Source organism: Arachis ipaensis, chromosome B04 (genome assembly GCF_000816755.2).
Source record: "Arachis ipaensis cultivar K30076 chromosome B04, Araip1.1, whole genome shotgun sequence".
Lineage (NCBI taxonomy): Eukaryota > Viridiplantae > Streptophyta > Magnoliopsida > Fabales > Fabaceae > Arachis > Arachis ipaensis.
In genome coordinates, this window is record NC_029788.2 from 39,492,614 (window position 1) to 39,515,958 (window position 23,345).

Below are 23,345 nucleotides of genomic sequence, written 5' to 3' on the forward strand. Positions count from 1 at the left end.
CATGAAAAACTGGTAATTGTCTGAAATTTACGAGATGAGAGGTCAACTCAGAAAGGATTACATCAAAGTTGGGCATTTTTTTTCCTTCAAACTATAAGAGAGTATAATTTAATACCAGATATATGCTTGCATGGAAGTTAGGCAGTGATAGCATTAGTAATTGCAAAATTGTTTCTTGGTTCCTTCCTGTTTTCGTTCCAAAAGACTTTCTAGAAAATTAAAGTCAAGTTCCGCGTAGAGAAATTAGAGTTTTTTCCAACTCTCCACTAGTCCCCAAACGTTTCCATTTCCAATTTTCCATATTTTAATTTAATTTCATAGTTGAATTTAGAATTTTCTTTTGGCATAAAATGTACATTTTTTCACCACTTGTAAATTCTTATTTCTTACTACTGAGTTAAAATATAAGACTTCAAAAATACATATGATATAAGATTAGGTAGTTAATGGCATGCAAAAATTTAACATAAGGGAATTCATTCTAACTTCTTTGCAATTTTAGAAAGAGTTGAAAAAATCATCCAAAAAAAGTTAGTTGAAGTGGAAGTTGACTTTTGACTTTTCTTATTGACAGTTGACTATTCTTGCTCAAACATAAACTCTATTCCACCAACTAACTATTCTGATTAACACCTATTTGCAACAGAATTTGTTCTTACAACAATTGCAGCATGCTTGTTAGTAGCGGCAATAGCCAAAGACTCAGACAAATCTCATGTCCACCAAGAATGGCTTACCGGACACTGCCATCTATGGCTGCTTCATCGTCATCTTCGTCTTCCAAAAAACACGATGTTTTTATCAGTTTTAGAGGCGAGGACACACGCAACAACTTCACAAGCCATCTTTGTGCTGCTCTTAACCAAAGCAAGATACAAGTCTTCATAGACAACAGAATTTCCAAGGGAGATGAGAACTCTTCCTCAATCTTCAAAGCCATAAGGGATTCCAATGTGTCCGTGGTTGTTCTGTCAAAGGACTACGCTTCCTCGACGTGGTGCATGCGTGAACTCACCAAAATACTCGAGCAAAAGAAACATGGTAAGGGCCACATTGTGGTACCTGTGTTCTATAAGATTGACCCTTCACATGTTAGGAAGCAAATTGGCACTTATAAGAAAGCATTTGAGAAACATGAGAGAGATGTCAAACACAACATTCTGCTGAAATGGAAATCTGCTCTGACTGAAGTAGCCAATTTAGTTGGGTGGGATTCACAGAATTACAGGTAACAAATCTTTCATTCATTCTTTCTTTCTTCTCTTTAGTTATCTCTAAATATGCTTGTGGTGCCATTCCTTTATGCATGATAGGATCGAATCTGAACTCGTTGAGGAAGTTGTCAAAGATGTTATGCAAAAACTGAATTGCATATATCCCCCTGAAGTGAAAGATCTTGTTGGAATTGACCAAAATCTTGCTCCCATTAAATCCTTGTTGAGAATCAGGTCAAGAGAAGTTCGAATAATAGGAATTTGGGGCATGGGCGGAATAGGTAAAACAACCATTGCCAAAGCCTTGTTTTCCAAACTATCTTCTCAATATGAAGGTAGCTGCTTCTTGGAGAATGTAAGGGAAGAATCAGAACAGCATTTGCTGAATAAACTTCTTTCTGAGGTACTAGAGGATGCAAATCACTATTTCGGCACACCTATAGCAAGATCCACCTTTTTTATGAGGAGGCTTAGCCGAAAAAAGGTGTTAATAGTGCTTGATGATGTTGACAATCCGAAGAAGCTCGAAGTTCTTGCTGCAAAACATAATTTCTTGGGACCAGGCAGTAGAGTCATTGTCACAACTAGAGATAAGCATGTCCTTAGCAAAGGGGTCGATGAAATATACGAGGTCAAAGGATTGCCCCTTCATCATGCTATTCGGCTTTTTAGTTTAAATGCCTTTGACAAAAGCTATCCTGAATCAGGTTTTGTGATGCAATCTAAAATGGTGGTTGATTATGCAAATGGCAATCCATTGGCTTTAAAAGTTTTAGGCTCATTCCTTCATTCTAGAAATCTGCAACAATGGAACAGTGCTCTGAGAAAACTCACAAAAATTCCAAATACGGAGATTCAGAATGTGTTGAGGTGGAGTTATGATGGATTAGATGATGATGAACAGAAGAATATGTTTCTGGACATTGCATGCTTTTTCCAAGGAGAGAAGAAAGAAACTGTTACAAGGCTACTTGATATTTGTGGTTTCTATGCAGATATTGGGATAAGAATCCTGCAGGACAAAGCTCTAATAACATTTTCAGATGCAAATGAATTACACATGCATGATTTGATACAAGAAATGGGTTTGGAAATTGTTCGTCAGGAATCAACCAAAGACCCTGGAAGGCGCAGCCGGTTGTGGGATCCCGAGGAAATCTATGATGTACTGAAAAATGATAGGGTAAGAAATTCATGAACTTACTTCCCTTGCAAAGAACATTATACCTGTTTCAAAATCCGGCTTTCTATTGACTAACTTTCTAATTGTTGCTTTCTAGGGAAGTGATGCAGTTGAAGGCATAATGTTAGATGTGTCGCAAATGAGAGTCTTGAACTTGAGCTATGAGAGCTTCTCAAGGATGACCAGTCTAAGATTCATCAAATTCTATATGAGTAGGGGTAGGACATGCAATCTGTTCCTTCTTTCAGGTCTTGAATCATTGTCTAGTAAATTGAGGTACCTCCAATGGGATGGATACCCTTCCAAGTCTTTGCCATCGACCTTTTCTCCGGACAACCTTGTTGTGCTTTCCATGATGGGAAGCCATGTTGAAAAACTATGGGATGGAGTTAAGGTAGTTTCTTGTATCATACACAAGAAGGTCAAGTTAAATATTTTGCTGTTAAACCCTTACAATTCACTATTTTTATTGTTGCAGAGTCTTCCAGGCTTGAAAGAGATCAACCTTCGCGCCTGCAGCAATTTAACCAATCTCCCCGACTTATCTCTAGCGCCAAATCTTGAAAGGGTAGATCTTTCTCTTTGTACAAGTCTGCTTTGTGTTCCCACATCTATCAAGTATACCAACAAACTTCTTTTGTTTAACCTGGAATCCTGCAAAAATCTGAAGAGTCTTCCAAGAAACATTCACTTATTTTCTCTTCAAATGTTCATTCTCAAAGGCTGTTCAAGTCTTGATGAGTTTTCATTGACTTCAGAGAACATGACACGCCTGGACTTAAGAGGGACAGATATTGAACATTTTCCAGAATCACTTTGGCAACTTCTTAACCAGCTGGTTTACTTGAATCTGGAATCCTGTGCTAAGCTTAAGAGTCTCACAAGCAACATTCACTTGGTATCTCTACAAAGGCTCAATCTTAGAGATTGTTCAAGCCTTGAAGTTTTCTCTGTGACTTCGGAGAACATGGAATACCTGAATTTGGGAGGAACATCAATTAAAGGATTGCCAACATCAATTTGGCGAAACAATAAGCTTTTTACTTTGGTTCTTCATTCCTGTAAAAGACTTGTGAATTTTCCAGACAAGCCGAAACTTGGTGAATTGTCTCTTACTTTCAATGAGCAAAACTCTTTTGAAGGTCCAACTGTGGATGAACCATGGAATTTGTCATCCTTATCAGATTTATCACTGAAAGGAAGCGGTATTGTGAACTTACCTGCAAGCATCAAAGATCTTCCAAGACTGAAAAAACTTACCTTGATGGATTGCAAGAAGCTTCGGTCTCTACCAAGCCTTCCATCATCTTTGGAAGACTTATCCCTTGATGAAAGAAATATTGATTTTTTACCTGTAAATATCAAAGATCTTTCTCATTTGAAAAAGCTTACCATAATTAACAAGAAGAGGCAGTTTTCTCCACCGGAGCTTCCACCATCCTTGAAAGATATATTCCTAAATGAAAGTAAAGTTGATTCCTTGCTTCTGAGCATGAAAGATCTTTCTCATCCACAAAAGTTTCCTTTGATAAAGTGTAAATGGCTTCATCCTCTACTTGAGTTTCCGCCATTTTTGGAAGATTTATCAATAAATGAAAGCAATATTGAGTGCCTGCCCGTTAGCATAAAAGATCTTTCTCACCTGAGAAAACTATCCTTAATAGAGTGCCAGAGGCTTCGGTACTTGCCAGAGCTTCCCCGATCTTTAGAACATCTGTCTGTAAATGGCTGTAACATTGAGAGCTTGCCAAGGAACATCAAAGATCTTTCTCATTTGCAAACCATTACCTTAGTCGATTGCAAGAGGCTCCGGTCTGTACCAGAACTTCCACCATGCCTGCAATCTTTTTGTGCAGCAGATTGCAGATCACTTGAGATTGTTCCAAGTTCAAGGACTATCTTGATGGAAGAGAGGATTGCCTTTTATTACAATTGCATAAACTTGGATCAGAATTCGCGCAACAACATCATTGCAGATGCCCCCTTCGAGGCAGCTTTTGCTTCCTTGAAAGAAAGAACACCTCTTGGTCCTTTGATATCCATATGTCTGCCAGGAATTGAAATCCCAGACTGGTTCAGTTACCAAACACCGAATTCTGCATTGAACATAGAAATTCCTCAACAGTGGTTCATTGATTCGAAGTTCTTAGGCTTTGCTCTATGCCTTGTAATTGGTGGTTCTCATCAAAACAGCAATGAAGGCTATGATCCAGATATTAATTGTTATCACTTTGTAAAGCCTGCTGGCAACTCTGATCCCAATGATCGTTTTCTTGGACATTGCACAACTATAATGCAGGTGCCGTGGGGTTTCAATTCAGATCATATATTCATATGCTACTATCCAGCTTTCAATGTTCCCATCATGCAAGATTTCAAGGACTTAGCCAAGTACTATGATGCAAACAGCCTGAATCTCAGGGTCATTTTTAAATTTAAGGGTCCATCTCAAAGGTTGGACCTTGTGAAGAAGTGTGGAGTCAGACCACTATTGATTGCTAATACTAAAAGGATTCACATTGAGACTTGAGAGTAAACTACAACCTGAAGAAAAAAGGCAATCAGAAAGTGAAACTGGGAATTTTGATGAGAGAACCAAGGTGGGATTGGTTGAGATTTCTTGTTGGAGACCCTCTTCATGGGACCTCCATTGGATCAGAGCATTTAGTTGGGTTCCAACTTCCAAGTAGTAGGGCCCGGATGTTGGTGGTTCAATGGGGACAGAAAAAGAAAGAGACTAAGAGAAAGAAGCACAACCTGAGGCAACAGAAGGAAATTCTGTCCAGTGGTTGCTGATCAATACAGCTATTCTTGAAGCCAAGGTATGCATGCTACTTACCCCTTTAGATCAGTTTCCAACCATCTTAGTTCTCTAGCATCAGTTAGTCCTGCAGTTCATGATTTTAATAAAGTAATAATAATAATTAAGGATTATTGAGTCACAACTGAGAGAATAATAGATACTAATATGTTTAAAGCAACTATGCTAAATATTTTCTACTACTTTGATCCATTAACAAAATGATAAAGACATTTATCACTGACAAGGCATATGTATATAGACAGGCATAATTGCAATAACCACTTATCACTGCACAAAAACCTTCTTGGTACTGAATGGGCCATTTGGTGGCTTCTTATCATTCTTTAACAGAACTTAATTATCATATTAACAGTCTTCAAGTATTGAACATATTACAAAAAAAGCATGCTAGTTTTCATAATTAATTATATATAATCCATTTGGTTTTCAAGCTAGGAAGATGGTGAAGTACAAGTGAACTAGGGTAGATACTTTAGGGAGACATTTCTTGAGAAATAATACGCTATTCATTTCTGAGTTCTGAACAGTTGTTATATTTTGGTTGGTACAGAGCTGACTTCACATGTTGCACGAAAAAGAAGCTATACTTTGGGAGTTCCAATTACAGCTAAAGCTGCAGATGAGGCACACACTTCTGTTAATCAAGCTTTTGGAGTATATTTATTTATTATTCTGATCCTTGTTTGATTCCTTCCACTGGTAGAAAAAAGATACAAAAATTTGCAAACCCTCCATGGATTTCTTCTAATTGACTCAAATAAATGCTAACCATTTCTTCCCCCAAATGGCATTCTCTCCTATTTTCAAGGAAAGAGGCTAAGCCCCTTCTAAATGTAATCAAACTTGTCTCAACTCTCAACTACTGCAACTGCTATTTCCTGTAGTAAATCCTGAATCCTCTTTAGGTTGATAGTCTACCTCTACCGTTAAAAGAGTAAGGACATTATTATGTGGCAAAATTGAAATTAGAATTTAGAAATATTAGAAGATCAAAGCCAGTAATATATATAGAGTCAAATATGGCTTACTCTTGACAATAACATCTTGCTTGCTTTCTTCACTAGCTAAATATCACTTAGATACTGCAGTTCCGCCAAAACCTTGCAGGGATGAACCATGCATCTCTATGCAGACTACATCTTGAATTACAATAAATTAAAATACACGAGCATTAGATAATGCTGGTTGTAGTATACTAAATCTAAAAACTTTTCAGTATATTTTATCCCTCTTCCCCTAACGAACTTCAATCAACTATATCTCTGCAACTTATACAACAAAATTGTACAAGAGAACCAGCTGGTGTCTTCTGAACTGCAATACTAAGAGCAACAATATGGCTACAAGAACAAAATGTTAGACAAAGATCCACAGAGTTTCTGACATTTGCTGCTGTAGGGAAGCTCCAAACAGGATTGGTGTAAGCCAGCATTTTACAGTAATTCTGAGCATCTGAGACAAGCACGATTCATAAGCCTATTCACGAGGCTATTGGGTTCTGGAATGAGAGCATATGTCAAGTGGTTCCAGAAATGAAAGGTTAATGACTTGTGCAGTATACTTTCTAGCAGAGCATCTTGCCATGCTTTCTGAGTCTCTGTTTCTGGGGCGCTAAAGAATCTGTATACAGTTAATCCAGTTAAGGTACAAAAGCACAAACAAGAGAGAGATGGGAGAAGAGGGGGGACGGGATACAATCAATGACAAGTCAATAATCCATTAACAATAGAGAGAAATGGTCAAGCTACCTTGTGATATCCTGCAGACTGATTGGGAAGAAGATATAAGAGGGTTCCACTTTCAACTCCAACTGTTTAACTTGTCATAGTACTTGCATTTGAAAGTTGAAACTTTCATTCAACTTAATCAAAACATGCATGACCACAGGATTTTGGATGTTCATTCCGAGAATACCTAGGATATCATGCTAAAAAAATTCCAAAACATTATGACGAGTTAAAAGCCAGCTAACAATACCTGTGCTTTTCAAAGGCCATAACAGCACCATTCAAAGCTTTTTCAGCTTCAAGATCATCCTCCATACCCAGAGAATTGTTAAGGAAATATATTGGCTTCAAAACTATGATATCCGAGTCCAGATAGATCCCACCATACCTGGTAAAACAAAAGAAAAGTATCTCCACTTTAAGTGATCGTTTTCATTATGTTATTCACCAGAGAGAGGGAGACAGAACACCAGAAGTACCCAGCTCACAGCTTAGTCTAATTAATACTTAGAGATGTCGAATTAAATACCATCAACATGTCCAATGCATCATAAAATAAGCATGGAGAGCCAACAAAATTGGGCAAACTTACCTGTAGAGAGCTACAAGACGGATAAGCTCGCTGTAATGAGTAGCATAGAACTTGGTCTTTCTCCATTCAAACCAAACCGACGAAAAAATGTGAGCCGGTGTACCCTTCAGCAGCTCATCAAGATTTGGCATGACAATAGTAACTTTGTAACTGAGAAAATTAAATAACAGCTTAGCTAAAAGTTTCTGATATTCAAAATCACACAAGGAATATAGTCACTAAGGAAGGAAGGATAAGTACCCATCTTTGACGAAGGTATCTTTGAAGAAATCGAGCTCCATTGTCTCCGAGAATATCACAACACAGGCTTCAGGGTGGTGAAAGAGCAAGCTCTCAAGGCCACGCTGATGCCGGACACTGTACATCCAAGGCGGTGAATTCCATACCATGAACACCCTCATACTGCATTTCCCCTTCCCGAAAAAAGCTTCCATGAACTTGGTAAACGACAAATTCAGGGGCAATCCAGGGTAGTACCCCCAAGTCTTATCGTCAGCATACACATGATCCCTCCCAAAATCCACACTCTTGCCTTTCCTACTATTACTTGCAGTCACTGAAAGAACCTTGCCTGTCAAATCCCCACCAACATCACTCCCATGTTCCTCTATAGATTCATTCCCATCATTCAAAGTCCTACGCTCTGCACCTCCTTTGATCCCACCACTCACCCTATTTGTTCTTAACTCTCTCCTATCACTCTTCAAACTATCTACATTATTGTAATTTTTGTTGTTGTTAATGGAGAGGAGAACCTTCTTACTGGTAAGCGGCGGCGCCTTCTTGAACTCGTTCAGCCACAGTTTCTGCACGATCCTATCACCCCTGGTGAACCCAGAAGCACCAACACCATCCGGATCTTGAAGAAGTGGATTGTTGTTCGGATTCAGAACTTCAAAATTTGACCTAAACATTCTATCCTTCCTCAAAAAGACACTCTTTTTTTCGAACCAATCACCCCAACCTTTCCTGAGAGGGGAAGTGCTTCGAATCAGAAGCGCGTCTTCGATGGCGGTTACCTGAGCAGCCAATCTCCTAACGTCGTCGTCGACGGGGAGGTCGTCGGAGCCAAACGCGGCCTTAGCGCGATCATCCCGTCCGTATCCGACGGTGGCGAAGTGGAGAATGTGATTGTGGGTTTGTGGATCGGAAAACTGGTGGATGTTACGAGGGGTTTTGAAGCTGCGGCGGAGGGAGGCGGAGAGAGGGTCATAGAAGTAGCCAGCAGAGGAGAGGGGATCGGTGGTGTCGAGGGAGGGGTCGGGGTTCTGGTCGTCGAAGTCGAGCTCGTCGATGGGGTCGTCGAAGTCGAGCATCATTGGTAGAATCAGAGAGGGGGAGGGGGAAGGAGGGGACTTGGTTGTTGGCGATACCAATCTTGGCATTGTTCAAAGTGGCAAGTCTGCATATGACCTGTTCGAATCGAAGCTCGAGGTTGAGATAAGCCAGAGGACTTCGATCAGGTTTCCTCTGCCACCTACTCTTTCTGCAATTTGTGTGAGCCTTACCCTTGTAGTGTTGTTCCTCTTTGTTGTATCCATGAGGAAGATTTATGTGTGCAAAGGTAAGATTCAAAATTAATAAGAAAAATGGCATCACCACCACCACCATCATCAATAGGAAAAATATAATGGCATTGATGGTGAAGTTCTAATAGGTTCAATGTTCAAGTTCTCAGTGTTCTTTTGTTTCTCTGACTTTTTTGTTCAAGTTGTGGTGCTTGATTTTGATCGATTTCTTTGATTTCAAAAGGGGCTAATAGAAATCATGTGAACTGGTTCTTTTATGGTGGTGAGTGAGGGCGGGATCGGCGGGATCGGAGCATTTTGATTTGGAAGTTGAAAGTGAAATGAGTAATGACTGACTGACCGACTACATTTGATTTGTTGGACTGTCTCTGATTCTGAATCTCTGACCTCTCTCTCAGTCTCTGTCTTCCTTTTTCATTTTTTTCTTTCGATTTCGGAGCTGGTAAATGGTAATGTTGTTATGTTATTGTTATGCCACCTCAGGTGCCTAACAGTTAACAAACTCAAAGCGGAAAACTGTATTTCAACTTTCAAGTCTCAATTTGAACTACATCCTTGTCCCCTTTTTGAAGGGAATGAATAATAATTAATAAGCAATCAGATTCTGTTAGCAAAACCAGAGATCATTACTTCATGACATGGTTGCTTACATTCATGGATACATCCTTCAAGAACAAAATGCTTGATTGTACCTTTGCCTATCAGGTTTGGCAGAAAATTCAAGAACATTTCTCACAAGTATCCAAAATTCAGATTAAGAATATTTGAAGAAAATCCAAAAGGTTGTAGATTCTCTTGCATCTGTTGGCTATGAATTATCTTTGGAAGATCATATTAAAGCAATTTCAGAAAAATTAAGTGAGGAGCATGCACTGTTCTTATCATTAGTTATGTGAAAGTCAGATTTCTTAGCCTTGTAGAAGTAGAATCTTTGCTTCTTGGTCATGAAAACATGATCGAAAGATTCAAAAAACATGAATAAAGTATAATTCAATCAAATTTTACACAAAAACTACTTATTCTTATAGAAATTCTGCTAGTAGAAGATTTTCTGGAAGGAGAGGCAATAGTTGTGGTTCTCGTTTTCCAAATTCTCCTCCCCAAAGAATTCAATGCAAAGTTTGGGGGAAGCTTGGACATTTTACATTTTCATGCTTTCACTGGTTTGATCAGCAATTTCAACCCAACTCTTTCAAGATAATTCCAACAATATGCAAAGAACCTAGCATGCCCCTCCACCATCTTCATTCCATAACCCAAGAGCATATATGGTTTACTCCTTCTTCAATGTCAGAAAGCTCCTGGTATCCAGAGATAGAAGCATCTCATCACATAACTCCAGAACAAACCAATCTTTTTACTGCCTCATAATTCATAGGTTCAGATCAAATTTTATTAGGTAATGGTTTAGGTACAAAAATTTCACATGTTGGACATAGTTTCTTGATTTCTTTAGACACATACAAAATTTGATTAGTGTACAAAAGTTTGCTGAGGATAATTGTTGTGCTTTTGAATTTCATGCCAATTGCTATTTGTTAAATCACATGACACGGGAGAAATTCTACTCTGTGAAGTCCCTACGAATGGAGTTTATGCTTTTTAACGTGCTGCTATTGCTTATGCTCAAACAAATAATTCTGATGTTACACAATGTGTTTCTAATTTTGGTAGTAAATCAGATTCTGCTAGCAAAGATCTTAGTGTGTCCACTACTATATGTAATTCTTCTATGTCTAATGTTGTTTCTGTTTCAGTTCCTAGAGTTTTTAGTAGTAAGCACTCTCTCTCATCCCTTTGCACAATAGGTTAGGCTAGGCTTCTAACAAAACTTTTAAAACAGTTCTCGAATCTTGTAATATACCTATTTCAAGTTCTGATATTAATATAAACAATTTGTGTGAATTTTGTTGAATGGCAAAAATGCATGTTCTTCCATTTAATCTTGATTCATATCAACTTAACGCACCTCTAGACATGATATATACTGATCTTTCGAGAACAGATCCCACTTTATCTCATCATGGTTTTCATTATTATGTGTTCTTTGTAAATACATTTACTCACTATACATCTATTTTTTTTATTTATTTATTTATTTTTTTTAGCAAATTAAGTCACAGGTCTTGCAAACTTTCCTTCAATACAAGATTCAAATAGAAACAAACATTCATTGGATTTAAAGGTAGAATCCCTTCAATATGATCAACAACAACAACAACAACAAAGCCTTGTCCCACTAAGTGGGGTCGGCTACATGAATCAAACAACGCCATTGTGCTCTATCATGTATCATGTCTACAGAGAAATCGTTTACATGTAGATCTCGTTTGACCACCTCATAGATGGTCTTCTTAGGTCTTCCTCTGCCTTTCGCCCTTTGTCCATCTTCCATCTCATCCACCCTCCTGACTTGATGTTCTATCGGTCTTCTTCTCACATGTCCAAACCACTTGAGGCGCGATTCAACCATCTTTTCCACAATGGGTGCTACTCCAACTCTCTCCCTTATATCTTCATTCCTTATTTTATCCAATCGCGTATGACCACTCATCCATCTCAACATCTTCATCTCTGCCACACTCAGCTTATGTTCGTGCTCCCCTTTAGCCGCCCAACACTCCATACCATACAGCATAGCTGGTCTTATAGCGGTGCGATAGAATTTACCTTTAAGTTTTAAAGGCACTTTTTTGTCGCATCTAAAACCAGATGCACTCTGCCATTTTGACCAACCTGCTTGGATCCTATGATTTACATCCTGTTCAATCTCTCCATTATCCTGTATGATGCACCCAAGATACTTAAAACTTTTAACTTTTCGTAGGATGTTTTCTCCGATCTTCACCTCTATATTGGGGTTTTCCTTTCTCAGACTAAACTTATATTCCATATATTCCTTCTTGCTACGGCTTATGCGTAGACCATACACTTCTAGAGCTTCTCTCCATAACTCCAACTTCTTATTTAGGTCTTCCCTTGACTCTCCCATAAGGACGATATCATCGGCAAAAAGCATGCACCATGGCACAGGCTCTTGGATGTGCTCTGTGAGTACTTCCAAGACTAATGTGAAAAGGTATGGACTTAAGGATGATCCCTGGTGTAATCCTATACCAATAGGGAATTCCTCTGTCACACCACCTTGAGTCTTCACACTAGTTATGGCCCCATCATATATGTCTTTAATTGCCCGAATATATGCGATCCTTACTCTCCTCTTTTCTAAAACCTTCCATAAGACCTCCCTCGATACCCTATCATACGCTTTTTCCAAATTAATAAACACCATATGTAGATCCCTTTTATTACTACGATACCTCTCCATCATCCTTCTTAATAGGTATATCGCTTCAGTAGTAGATCTTCCTGGCATAAATCCAAATTGGTTCTCTGTTACTTGTGTCTCTTTTCTCAACCTCCGTTCTATCACCCTTTCCCATAACTTCATAGTATGACTCATAAGCTTAATCCCTCTATAGTTTCCGCAGCTTTGTATATCCCCCTTATTCTTGTAGATAGGTACCAAGGTGCTCTTTCTCCACTCATCAGGCATCTTCTTTGACCTTAAAATCTCATTAAAAAGCTTGGTTAATCAGTTGATGCCTTTTTCTCCAAGACCCTTCCAAATCTCAATCGGGATATTATCAAGTCCTACTGCCCTGCCATTTTTCATCTGCTTTAGAGCCTCTTTTACCTCGAAATCTCGAATCCTTCGATAGTAGTCAAAGTTTTGATCTTCTTCCCTTGTGCATAATCGACCAAGGCTCGGAAGAGTCTTCTGTCCCTCATTAAATAACTCGTAGAAGTAGCTCTTCCACCTTTCATTAATCTTCTCCTCTTGAGCCAACACCTCTCCATCCTTATCCTTTATGCACTTAACCTGATCCAAATCTCTCGTTCTTCTTTCCCGGCTCTTTGCGATTTTATATATACATTTTTCTCCTTCTTTCGTGCCCAAAGACTGGTAGAGACCCTCATATGCTCTTATTCTTGCTTCACTTACAGCTACTTTTGTCTCTTTCTTAGCCGTCTTATATTTTTCCCAATTATCTGCATTGCGGCATAAAGACCACTCTTTAAAGCATTCCCTTTTTATCTATATCTTTTCTTGTATACTCTCATTCCACCACCAGGACTCCTTGTCTCTTGGTCCTATTCCTTTAGATTCACCAAATCTTTTTTTTGCTGTTCTTCTAATAACTTCTGCCATCTCCCTCCACATCTCTTCCGCGCTTCCATTCCCATCCCACTTTGCCTCTTCTCCTACCCGTCTTAGGAAGCTTCTTTATTCCTCACCTTTCATCCGCCACCACCTCGTCCTTGGGTTTTTCGTATAATGTCTTTTCCTCAACTTTTGCTCAACGCGAAAATCCATGACGAGCACCCTATGTTGTGTTGTCAAACTCTCTCCCGGGATAATTTTACAGTTAATGCAAAATTTCCGGTCAACTCTCCTCAACAAGAAGAAGTCGATTTGAGAGCTTGTCATGCCACTCTTATAGGTTATAAGATGTTCGTCTCTCTTTTTAAAACATGTATTTGCGATGAGAAGATCAAAGGTTGAGGAAAAGTCCAAAATAGTTTTACCCTCGGCATTGACCACCCCGAAACCATGGCCTCCGTGAATACTCCCATATCCAGTCACTTCTCTCCCAACATGGCCATTTAAATCTCCTCCTAAGAAAATTTTATCTCCCAAAGGTATGCCTTGAACCAAACTCTCTAGATCCTCCCAAAATCTTATCTTGTGTTGTTCGTCCGAACCCACTTGCGGTGCATAGGCGCTAATCACATGGAAAGCACCTCCCTCCACCACAAGTTTGATAGAGATGATCCGATCTCCCACCCTCTTGACATCCACTATGTCCTTCTTCCACTGCTTATCCACAATTATTCCAACCCCATTCCTATTCTTCACCTTTCCTGTGTACCAAAGTTTGAAACCAGAAGTATCCAACTCCCTATCCTTTGCACCAACACATTTCGTTTCTTGTAGGCACATAATGTTAATCTTCCTCCTTGTCATGGTGTCCACCACCTCCATGGACTTTCCTGTTAAAGTGAATATGTTCCATGTCCCAAATCTCAACCTTCTGTCGCTTCGACCTTTACCTTTTACTTTGTGAACTAGTTTATTTACCCTTGTCCGTTCACGAAAACGCGAGAACCCTTGCTCATTTAACACTACATTCGGGCACCGATGCAGCGGCTCTTGCTTTGACACCGTACTCGAGCCATACGGCGCGTTGCTTCCGGGCAACGACCTAGCTTTAGCGCAATAATGTCTTTGATTCATGTCATGGGGTTCGGCTATATTTTTATGTTGGTTGCCGAAGACCTAACACAACCCTCCTCCTTTATCCGGGCTTGGGACCGGCTATGTACTGCAAGTGTAACATAGGCGGAGTTCCCTTTAATATGATCATGCTAGAAAATATCTATCTCAAATTTTTATTTTTATTTTGACTAAATATGACACAATTTGTAGATTTTTTTTGCTTGAATCCGTCTTCTCTAAAGTTATATTTTCATATTAAAAAAAAATAGACTATCTATTAACCTTGGATTAAGATAGTGGGGCTCATAAATAATAAATGTTACAAATTTAAAGATGATTAAAGCGTCACTATTTTAGAGGATCTTTTTTCCTTCTTACCCATATATACATTAACAAAATAAAAGAGCTGGGCATAAGTATGGACATAGTTTAGCCATGTTAGCTAGAGTTTCAATTTTTATTAAACACTAGAGTGAAACTTGCGTAATGTGGGGATAGTAAACTAATGATAATATATAGTATATTTTAATAAGTATTATATTTTGTATATTTATTTTTTTACTCTTTAAATATTAACTTTATTATTTGTATTTTTGTGACTTTCTTTTGACATTTACTTGTTCTTCTTCTTCTAATACATGCAAATTTTCAATGAAATCTACAATAGTAAGAATAAAAGTTTTTGAATATTTATTGTGTGTATATAAATATTGAAGACGTTATTTTTAATAAGATTAATTTAAATTGTATAAAGTAAAAATACATGTTAATATTTTTCTTTGACCCACAGTGTCTCAAGTGATACAAACTCAAAATAATATTAAAAAATGTTTAAAATTGATTCTTTAATTTCGTTCACAACTGTTGTGAGTAAAAAGTATACTTTTATTATATCATTAATTGGTCTATACAAATCATTTGTATATTCTATTTTTAAATTTTTTATGATATAGATTTTTTTTCTCACAATTACATGAAGAAGTATTTTCTGCGGTGATAGTAAATCATAGTTATAAATTAGTAAATAAAAAGTATAATCATAAGAATTTTTAATATAATTATATGTAAATATTGCTGAAAAAGTATAAATAGAAAAAGTAATAAGAGTGTTTTTCGTTTTAAAAGTGTAATAAGTATTTTTCTTTCGTATTTTATTATCTAATATAATCATTTCTAAAAAATAGGATCCTCTTCATTTGTTGGTATAAATGTTTTTCATAGAAGAATCACACAGATTTTGATAAACCAATTATCTGTTTGTTTAATTTGGTGATATTGTTTAAAAGATGGTGCTCCATTGTGTAACTTTGAAATATTCTATAGTTTAAAAATAATTAAAAAATAGAGTTGGAGAAAATTAATTGAGAATGAGAACACGAATAATATAATATAAAGTTAGAAATCAACTATTGGTCATAGTATACCTGTTCCGAGGATTACCTGAAACGTTGATTTAGGCCTGAGCGTGAGGCCCAGACTCCTTCTGACGCAGCGCCCGACTTGTTTCAGTGCCGAGGTGCCGCCGTCCGAATTCCTTGTGAGGATGTAGGGGGTACGTGCAAGGGATTCCGATGCTTAAGTTAGCAAGGGCTTTACGCAGGATTTTAGTAGATTAGAACGTACCTTATACTTGAAGAGTGTCAGTGTATTTATAGTAGAATATTAACCACCTTTGTGGGAGTAGTTCTACCTTTATTGGTGGATGACCATTCCCTTTATCTTGGGAGTAGTTGAGATCTATCTTTTAGGAAAGATAGAGATAGTGGGAGAGATTCGTGAATGCAGTTACTTGCTTGGGCAAGCAGAGCTGGGCTCCTTTCGCGGTGTCCGACTTCTTTAAAGAGGTCGGGTATGGGTTGGAGGCCCCCCCTGTGGATCGGACATTTTGTCCTTATTGGACCTGGCTTTATCCGTTGGGTCAGAGTATAAATAGTGTCCCTACTTGAGTCCTGAGCTTTCAAGAGGTCGGGCTCAAGCAATCTGTGGTCTTCGTTTTGACGTCGGGTACACCGCCTTTCTAGAGGTCAGGTACTCGACGTGTTTTGAATTTTTTAAACGTTCCGCCTTTTTAAATGAGGGGCTAAGTTTCCTTGGGATATGCACACATCTTTAAGAGAGATTTTGAAAGGACTTTTTTGCCCCTTTCCTTTATAAAAATGTTTCACCTCTTCATTTTTCCTTTCCTACCTTTCTGAAAGTCTCATATCTCTTTTCTTCTTTCATAGAGAACCTTCTATTTCTTTGTTATTGTGAAAATTCTCTCTTCTTGCTTCAAGATTTCTTCATCTTGGATTTGCCAAAGGTTTTAGTTAGCTATTGTGGAGAGGAACGTTCGTGATTTGCGGCTTTGACGTGCCCCCTTTCTTTCGACACTTCAATCAAGGTTGGTGCTTAGTAACTTCATGCTTTATTTGTGGCGTGGCTGTTTTGAATGGCTTTCGAATATTAATGCTAGTAATGTGCTTCTTTGTCTGTTGCTTCTTGGATTTCGGCAGTAGTCTTATTTGTTTTCTTTGAAACTTTTCGTTGGCTATTGCCATTTAGTCTAAAAACTTCTTTTGTAACCACTTTTGTTGATTGAACCGCAACGACTTTTTGTTGATTGAATCGTTGTTGGTTATCTAAGAATTTTTTGAGTTTCTGTGGAACTGCTATAACTGTAACCATTTTGTTGTTTGTTGTCGTATTGTCCCTAATGGTGTCGCTACTGTGTACTGATGTCGTAGCATAGGAGAGACACCCTTTTGATGCTTTCTATATGTGGAAGGGATTTGGAACTGTGTTCATAGGTTTTATTTGTTTTTGCCCGATTTGTTTTGGATGACCTCCGAGCTCTTTTAGTAACGGCTTCTTTATTTTGCATTTGTAGGTGTAGCCTTTATGCTCTGTTATTCTCAGTATGTCGACTAAAGTTCTTTCTAATCTCCTAAATTGGGTAGATACCTCTATTCTTTCTTGTGTCCCCGTAGTTGATAAGCAATATTGTGAGGTGTTCTGTAGACACCATATAATTTGTGAGAATAGAGAAGATGAGAGGAATTATGAGCTAGTAGTATCTGATCCTGAGGAGAGAGAGTGTGTTTTCTTCCTCTAGATAGCTCAGAATGCCCATTCTTTTATACCTACGATTGTTTTTTCTCAAAGTTAGGTGTTTCACTCCTTTTTATCAATTTTGAGTCAAACATTCTTTGGGCTTGTAACGTTATTCCTTCTCAACTTCACCCGAATTCCTGGGCCTTCTTAAAGATTTTCCAGCTTCTTTGCCGAGAACTTGAGGTCCGACCTTCTACTAAGGACTTCTTTTATTTGTTTGTTTTGACCAAACCTGGGACATTGAAAGGGAAGGCTTCGTGGTTTTCCTTTCGCGTTATTTAGGGTAGGAAAGTTTTTTTCATTTTTGATAAGTTTTTCTACGATTTCAAGAACTATTTCTTTAAAATCCGATCTGTTGAGAGTGCCCGACCTTTTTACTTAAATGAAAATGATGAGCCCTTCTTTCCCTTGTACTGGCATGAGGAGCCTGTTATAGCTAAGTACAGTGTAGATAAGCAAGATGAGGTCAAAAAATCTTTCGTGAATGTGTTGCAAGAGTGTTGGGGTCCGGCTCCTTATTTGGACACAAAGAAATTTCTAGCAAACCCCGGTCAGCTTTGGTCTGAGCTAGGTAGCTTTCTGACCTTTAGCTCCCACGGTTTGCTAGTTGTACTTTGTTTTCTAATGAGCTTTTATTTTTACTTTGCAGATACCATGGCTCCTAAGAATGCGAACATGAAATATTTGTGTCAGACCTAGAAGATAGTCGTGGCCCGAGGTCTTCAAGGTAAAGAAGCCGGGAGTACCTCCTCCGAATCTTCTCCTAAGAAATCAGACTCATGCCCTTAAGCTCAAAAGTAGGTCATTCCTACGCCCGAGAAGTTGGCTGATCCCTCTTGACCCTCCTTCAGAGAGTCACATTGCTCCATCTTCTCCTTCATCGTTAGGACCTCCTCTCAAGAAGCAAAAGAGTTCGGAGGAGGTGAGTATTTACGACAAAAGATTTGATGATTTTGCCTAGAGTGAAAGGAATATCCTTCCTCATAGATACATCAGTATAGATGATGTGGCTATTCAAAACCACCTAAATCTTATGGCTCACAACAGTATCTGACTAGCGGGGGTTATGTACCTCTCTAGCCAAGGAATTGAGAAAAGCTCCTCTTAAGACCACCTAAAGATCTTTGGAGGCCGCCCGAGCTGAGGTGGAAAGACTGATGGGATTGAAAGAGGAGCTAGAGGAGGAGAGGGTCGGGCTTAGGTCCGATTTGAAAAAGGCTCGGGCCCGAGTAAAGACGGCCGAGGCTGCTGCAAACATGGCAGAGGGTATTAAGAAGAGGGCGGAGGAGAGTTATGCCTAGATTTATGGGAAAAAGCTCGACCTCCAAGAAGAGTTGAAAATGCTAGAGAGGAGTATGCTGCTCTTCAAGAGTTCGTGGCGGTGGGGATGGATGAAATGTTTGAGAATTTGAGGTCTCAAGTTCAGGTATTTGCCCCCGACCTCCACCTTTCTTTATTTAGTCAGGACAATGTCGTCATAGATGGCAAGATCGTTCCTGCCCCTAAAGACGAGGGGGCGGGGCCTGTGCCCAATCTGAAGACTCAAGACAGTGAGGCTTCCCGAATTCTCGAGGTCCAGCCCAAGACTTTTAATGTTGAAGCCCCTTCCTCACCTCCTGGTCTCATCCCTGCTGTCTCGGTCTCGGTACATCTTCCGACCCCTTCTGTCTGAGGTAAAGATATTGAGACTGGTGAAGATCTAAACCCATTACTTGGCACCACTTCTTAGCTTTTGTTTTGCTTTTAAGATGTCCTAACCTGTGGGTCTTTGAACAATTTTTAATTTTGTAATAGCTGGTAGTATTCCAAACGCTTTTAGTTGTATTTTTTAACAACTTTTTCGTAATTGAATACCTTTTCCTAAGAACTTTTGTGCTATTTAAAGCTAGGTCTTTTTCAGATAGTTTTTTGGTGTGAAAACATACCTTAGCAACTTTTTAACGCTGTTCTTTCACTACTTTTTTAGCGGTGAGTTGATCTATAGGGTTACCTTTTTTGAGTTCTGACTTTGAGTAATCAGACTTTGCTAAGTTACTTCTACACTTCATTTTTATTCCGCCTTATAATCGAGGTCGATTTTCACGAGTTGTTTATATAACTTCTTACATTAATTTGTACCTCGTCGCTTCATCTTGCCGACCATTTTAGGTTGGGCAATGATTTTCGCAATTTGTCGAGCTTAAATTAATGCATTTTCCTTTAGAAGAAAAGTGGGAATTTCATAAAATATCTGAAAAATTCCTTTACATAAGCCTACTTACTAAGGGTTTTAAATACCCTAGCCCTTACTTTGGTGCCTCGTTAAAAATTCCTTCAGAAAAAACCCTTTATTAGGGAAAAATTTTAAGGTTGGAAAAGGAGTACACCAGGGAACAAGGCTTACATCCTAGCTGTAGTATTTCTTTAGGTTATATGCATGCCACGACCTTGGGAGCTCCCGTCCTTGGAGGTCGGACACTTTGTAGTAACCTTTCCCTAAGACTTCAACAACCTTGTAGCGTCCTTTCCAATTTGCTGTTAGCTTCCCTTCACCCAGCTTCTAAACTCCAATGTCATTTCATATCAGCACGAGGTCGTTGGTGATGAAGCTTCTCTTGATAACCTTCTGGTTATACCTTAGGGCCATCCTTTATTTTAGTGCTTCTTTTCTAATCCGAGCTCGTTCTCAAACTTCTAGAAGGAGGTCGAGCTCTTCTTTTTGTGCATGGTATTGGCTCCTTTATTGTAGAATATAACCCTAGGTGATTCTTCAGCAATTTCTATAGGGATTGATGACAAGTCATCTTAGCCTAGTTTTACTAGTCTTTTTCTTTATTTTTATTAGGATTTATGCACTTTCTTGCATCATAAGTAAGTAATTTGGAGTGGAATTTGCATGTTTGTTGAAACAACCAACCACCCTTTAATTGATACAAAATCATGAGGTTTAAGCAAAAATTAATTGAATTATGAATGAATTGTAAACTTTGTGAATTTGGTGATACTTTGATTGGTTGATTTGATTACTTGTAGGTGAAGAAAAGAAAAAAATATGAAAAGCGTGGCCTAAGGAGCGTGCCCAAAGGAAGAAAGAAGCGTGCCCAAGAGAAGAAAAGCGTGACATCATCAAAGAAGGAAGGAAGCCAAGTTGAGTGAGTGAACCGAGCTTCACAAGGAACAAAAGGAGAAAGCAAGGCACAAAGCTCAGTTCACTTAGTTAACTGAGCACCAAAGAAAGCAAGGCAAAGACATAAAGCTCAGTTCACTAAGTGAGCTTTATCGGGGGTTCTCCAAAATTAATTCAAAGCAAAATTCTAAGGAGTGAAGTCACAAGTTCTCGAACTCATGACCCAAGGAAAGCAAGGAATGCTCCTTGCAAGAAAATAAGAGAAAATGGCCAAAAAAGCCTCCTCCAAGGTTCGAACAAGGAACCTCACACTACCAAGCTTGCAAGGAAAATAAGCCAAGGTGAGTTGGCTAGGATTCAAACCTGGGAACTCATGCAAGACAAGGAGAGGAGCGCTACTCTTGGTGCAAAGAAAATGAGCCAAGATGGCTCTCCCAAGGTTCGAACCAAGGAGCTTCATGAAAGGCAAGGAAGGAGCAATCCACTCTTCTAAGAAAATTGGCATCCATTTACTTCCACCAAGAGTCGAACCTGGGAGCATGAAGCCAAGGCAAAGCGCTACAAAGGGGAGCTCAGTTGGTTTTCCCAACTGAGCGCTACTCTCCCCCACTTCCCACACTTTGGCACGCTAGGAAGCACACCAAGGAGCTTGTCATGCGCACACTTTGACACGGCCAGGGAGCTGAGACACGCACAATTGACACACCCAAGGCAAGACATAGAGCTCAGTTCAATTTTCCAACTGAGCTCTATTGAAGAGCAACCTGAACAAGGCTGGACGCGTACAAACTGGGCAACACAAAAGCATATTGGGCGCTCAGTTTGGTATTTGAACTGAGCCATCCCCTGGGAGGTGCACCTTGGGCCAAAAATCCATTAAAAATCCAAATCAATTCATTTCTTCACCAAATTTTAGAGCCCACCCAAATTCTTAGATCTAGATTATGAAGTGTATAAATAAGTGTTAGTTTGATTTAGAAAGGACCTTTGGCTTCTTTGAGAATTCTCATTTTTGTAATTTTGAGCTTTTTACTTTGAATTTGGATCTTAGAGAATTTGGAAGGAGAATTGATCTCTCTTCTTCCTTATTCTTGCTTGAGCACTCTTTACTTTTTGTTTTGGATCTTGGGTGGAGAATTGAAGAAATTCTGTTTCAATCTCACCTTGAGATCTCTTGTTTTATCTTTCTGCATAATTCTAAGAAACTTTGATTTACATTTCACATTCTGTTTACTGCTTTCTCTCTTCTACTTCTCCTGCAACGTATTTTTCCATTTCTTTTACAATTGTTCTTGTTGGATCAAGGAAGGATTTGAGATCCAGACCTATTTTCTAATCTCTTCCACTCCTGAGATCTTTAATTTCTCTTTTAGATTTCTGCAATTGAGCTACATTTACTTTCTGTTTTAATTCTTCAAGCATTTTTACTTTTCTATTTGAGATCTACTTTACATCAATTCACCTTTTACTCTTCTGTTTATTGCAATTCACTTGTTCTTGTTTAAATTCTGTGGTGCGCAGAAATTGTGATTACACTTTGATTATGTAAAATTCATTGCTCTTTCTTTCCCTGGTGATGGCGCCAAAAATATGATGCCAATACCATGGTTCACAACTTCGCACAACTAACCAGCAAGTGCACTGGGTCGTCCAAGTAATACCTTACGTGAGTAAAGGTCGAATCCCACGGAGATTGTTGGTATGAAGCAAGCTATGGTCACCTTGTAAATCTCAATCAGGCGGATATAAAATAGTAATGGGGTTTTCGAACATAATTAATAAAATAGGGATAGAAATACTTATGTAAATCATTGGTGAGAATTTCAGATAAGCGAATAGAGATGCTTTTCGTTCCTCTGAACCTCTGCTTTCCTGCTATCTTCATCCAATCAGTCTTACTCCTTTCCATGGCTGGCTTTATGTAATGCATTACCATTGTCAATGGCTACTTTCGGTCTTCTCTCGGGAAAATGATCCAAATGTCCTGTCACAGCACGGCTAATCGTCTGGAGGCATCACCCTTGTCAATGGTTACATCCTATCCTCTCAGTGAAAGTGGTCAATGCACCCTGTCATGGCACGGCTATTCATCTGTCGGTTCTCGATCATGCTGGAATAGGATTTACTATCCTTTTGCGTCTGTCACTACGCCCAGCAATCGCGAGTTTAAAGCTCGTCACAGTCATTCAATCATTGAATCCTACTCAGAATACCACAGACAAGGTTTAGACTTTTCGGATTCTCTTGAATGCCGCCATCATTTTAGCTTACACCACGAAGATTCCGATTAAGAGATCTAAGAGATACTCATTCAATCTAATGTAGAACGGAAGTGGTTGTCAGGCATGCATTCATAGGGAATGATGATGATTGTCACGTTCATCACATTCAGGTTGAAGTGAGAATGAATATCTTGGAAGCAAAATAAGATGAATTGAATAGAAAACAGTAGTACTTTACATTAGTCCTTGAGGAACAGCAGAGCTCTACACCTTAATCTATGGAGTGTAGAAACTCTACCGTTAAAATTACATAAGTGAAAGGTCCAGGCATGGCCGAGATGGCCAGCCCCCAAAACGTGATCACAGGATCAAAAATACAATCCAGGATGTCTAATACAATAGTAAAAGGTCCTATTTATAATAAACTATCTACTAGGGTTTACAGAAGTAAGTAATTGATGTATAAATCCACTTCCGGGGCCCACTTGGTGTGTGCTTGGGCTGAGCTTGAGTGTTACACGTGTAGAGGTCATTTCTGGAGTTGAACGCCAGTTTTGGTGCCAGTTTGGGCGTT

At 38.9% G+C, this 23,345-nt stretch overlaps 2 protein-coding genes and 1 long non-coding RNA gene across 6 annotated transcripts; 1 reads left to right on the top strand and 2 right to left on the bottom strand.

Annotated features, from left to right (window-relative positions):
• On the top strand, nt 436-6,733 carry LOC107636425 (TMV resistance protein N-like). Of its 2 annotated transcripts, none has more exons than XR_002361019.1 (4): nt 436-1,228; nt 1,314-2,397; nt 2,495-5,219; nt 5,772-6,733. XR_002361019.1 is itself a non-coding variant. In XM_021121109.1 (4 exons), the coding sequence occupies exons 1-4, from the start codon at nt 672-674 to the stop codon at nt 4,925-4,927; spliced, it is 3,990 nt and encodes a 1,329-aa protein (XP_020976768.1). In that variant the 5' UTR covers nt 476-671; the 3' UTR covers nt 4,928-4,994. The 2 variants fall into 2 exon arrangements, 1 of the variants encoding a protein (XP_020976768.1); XM_021121109.1 differs by lacking the exon at nt 5,772-6,733 and having other exon boundaries at nt 476-1,228; nt 2,495-2,791; nt 2,876-4,994.
• LOC107639279 lies at nt 4,479-7,083 on the bottom strand. 3 transcript variants are annotated; one of them, XR_002361021.1, is made up of 4 exons: nt 6,970-7,083; nt 6,250-6,841; nt 5,155-5,285; nt 4,479-4,493 (listed from the first exon to the last, which is right to left on the bottom strand). It is a non-coding gene; the product is annotated as an uncharacterized LOC107639279 (long non-coding RNA). The 3 variants fall into 3 exon arrangements; XR_002361020.1 differs by lacking the exon at nt 4,479-4,493 and having other exon boundaries at nt 5,139-5,285; XR_001620047.2 differs by lacking the exons at nt 4,479-4,493; nt 5,155-5,285 and having other exon boundaries at nt 6,246-6,841; nt 6,970-7,078.
• On the bottom strand, nt 6,468-8,925 carry LOC107636424 (uncharacterized protein At4g19900). Its single transcript, XM_021122428.1, has 5 exons — nt 7,781-8,925; nt 7,541-7,690; nt 7,199-7,336; nt 6,783-6,841; nt 6,468-6,673 (listed from the first exon to the last, which is right to left on the bottom strand). The coding sequence occupies exons 1-5, from the start codon at nt 8,923-8,925 to the stop codon at nt 6,468-6,470; spliced, it is 1,698 nt and encodes a 565-aa protein (XP_020978087.1).

Bases quoted from the DNA above. Each gene is read 5' to 3' on its own strand.
- LOC107636424 (XM_021122428.1), bottom strand. From the start codon at position 8,925: ATGCCAAGATTGGTATCGCCAACAACCAAGTCCCCTCCTTCCCCCTCC. The intron at 7,691-7,780 runs GTACTTATCCTT...TAATTTTCTCAG, and splicing joins GATACCTTCGTCAAAGATGG to TTACAAAGTTACTATTGTCA. The intron at 6,842-7,198 runs GTATTGTTAGCT...AACTGTATACAG, and splicing joins ATGGCCTTTGAAAAGCACAG to ATTCTTTAGCGCCCCAGAAA.
- LOC107636425 (XM_021121109.1), top strand. From the start codon at position 672: ATGCTTGTTAGTAGCGGCAATAGCCAAAGACTCAGACAAATCTCATGT. The intron at 1,229-1,313 runs GTAACAAATCTT...TATGCATGATAG, and splicing joins TGGGATTCACAGAATTACAG to GATCGAATCTGAACTCGTTG. The intron at 2,792-2,875 runs GTAGTTTCTTGT...TTATTGTTGCAG, and splicing joins AACTATGGGATGGAGTTAAG to AGTCTTCCAGGCTTGAAAGA.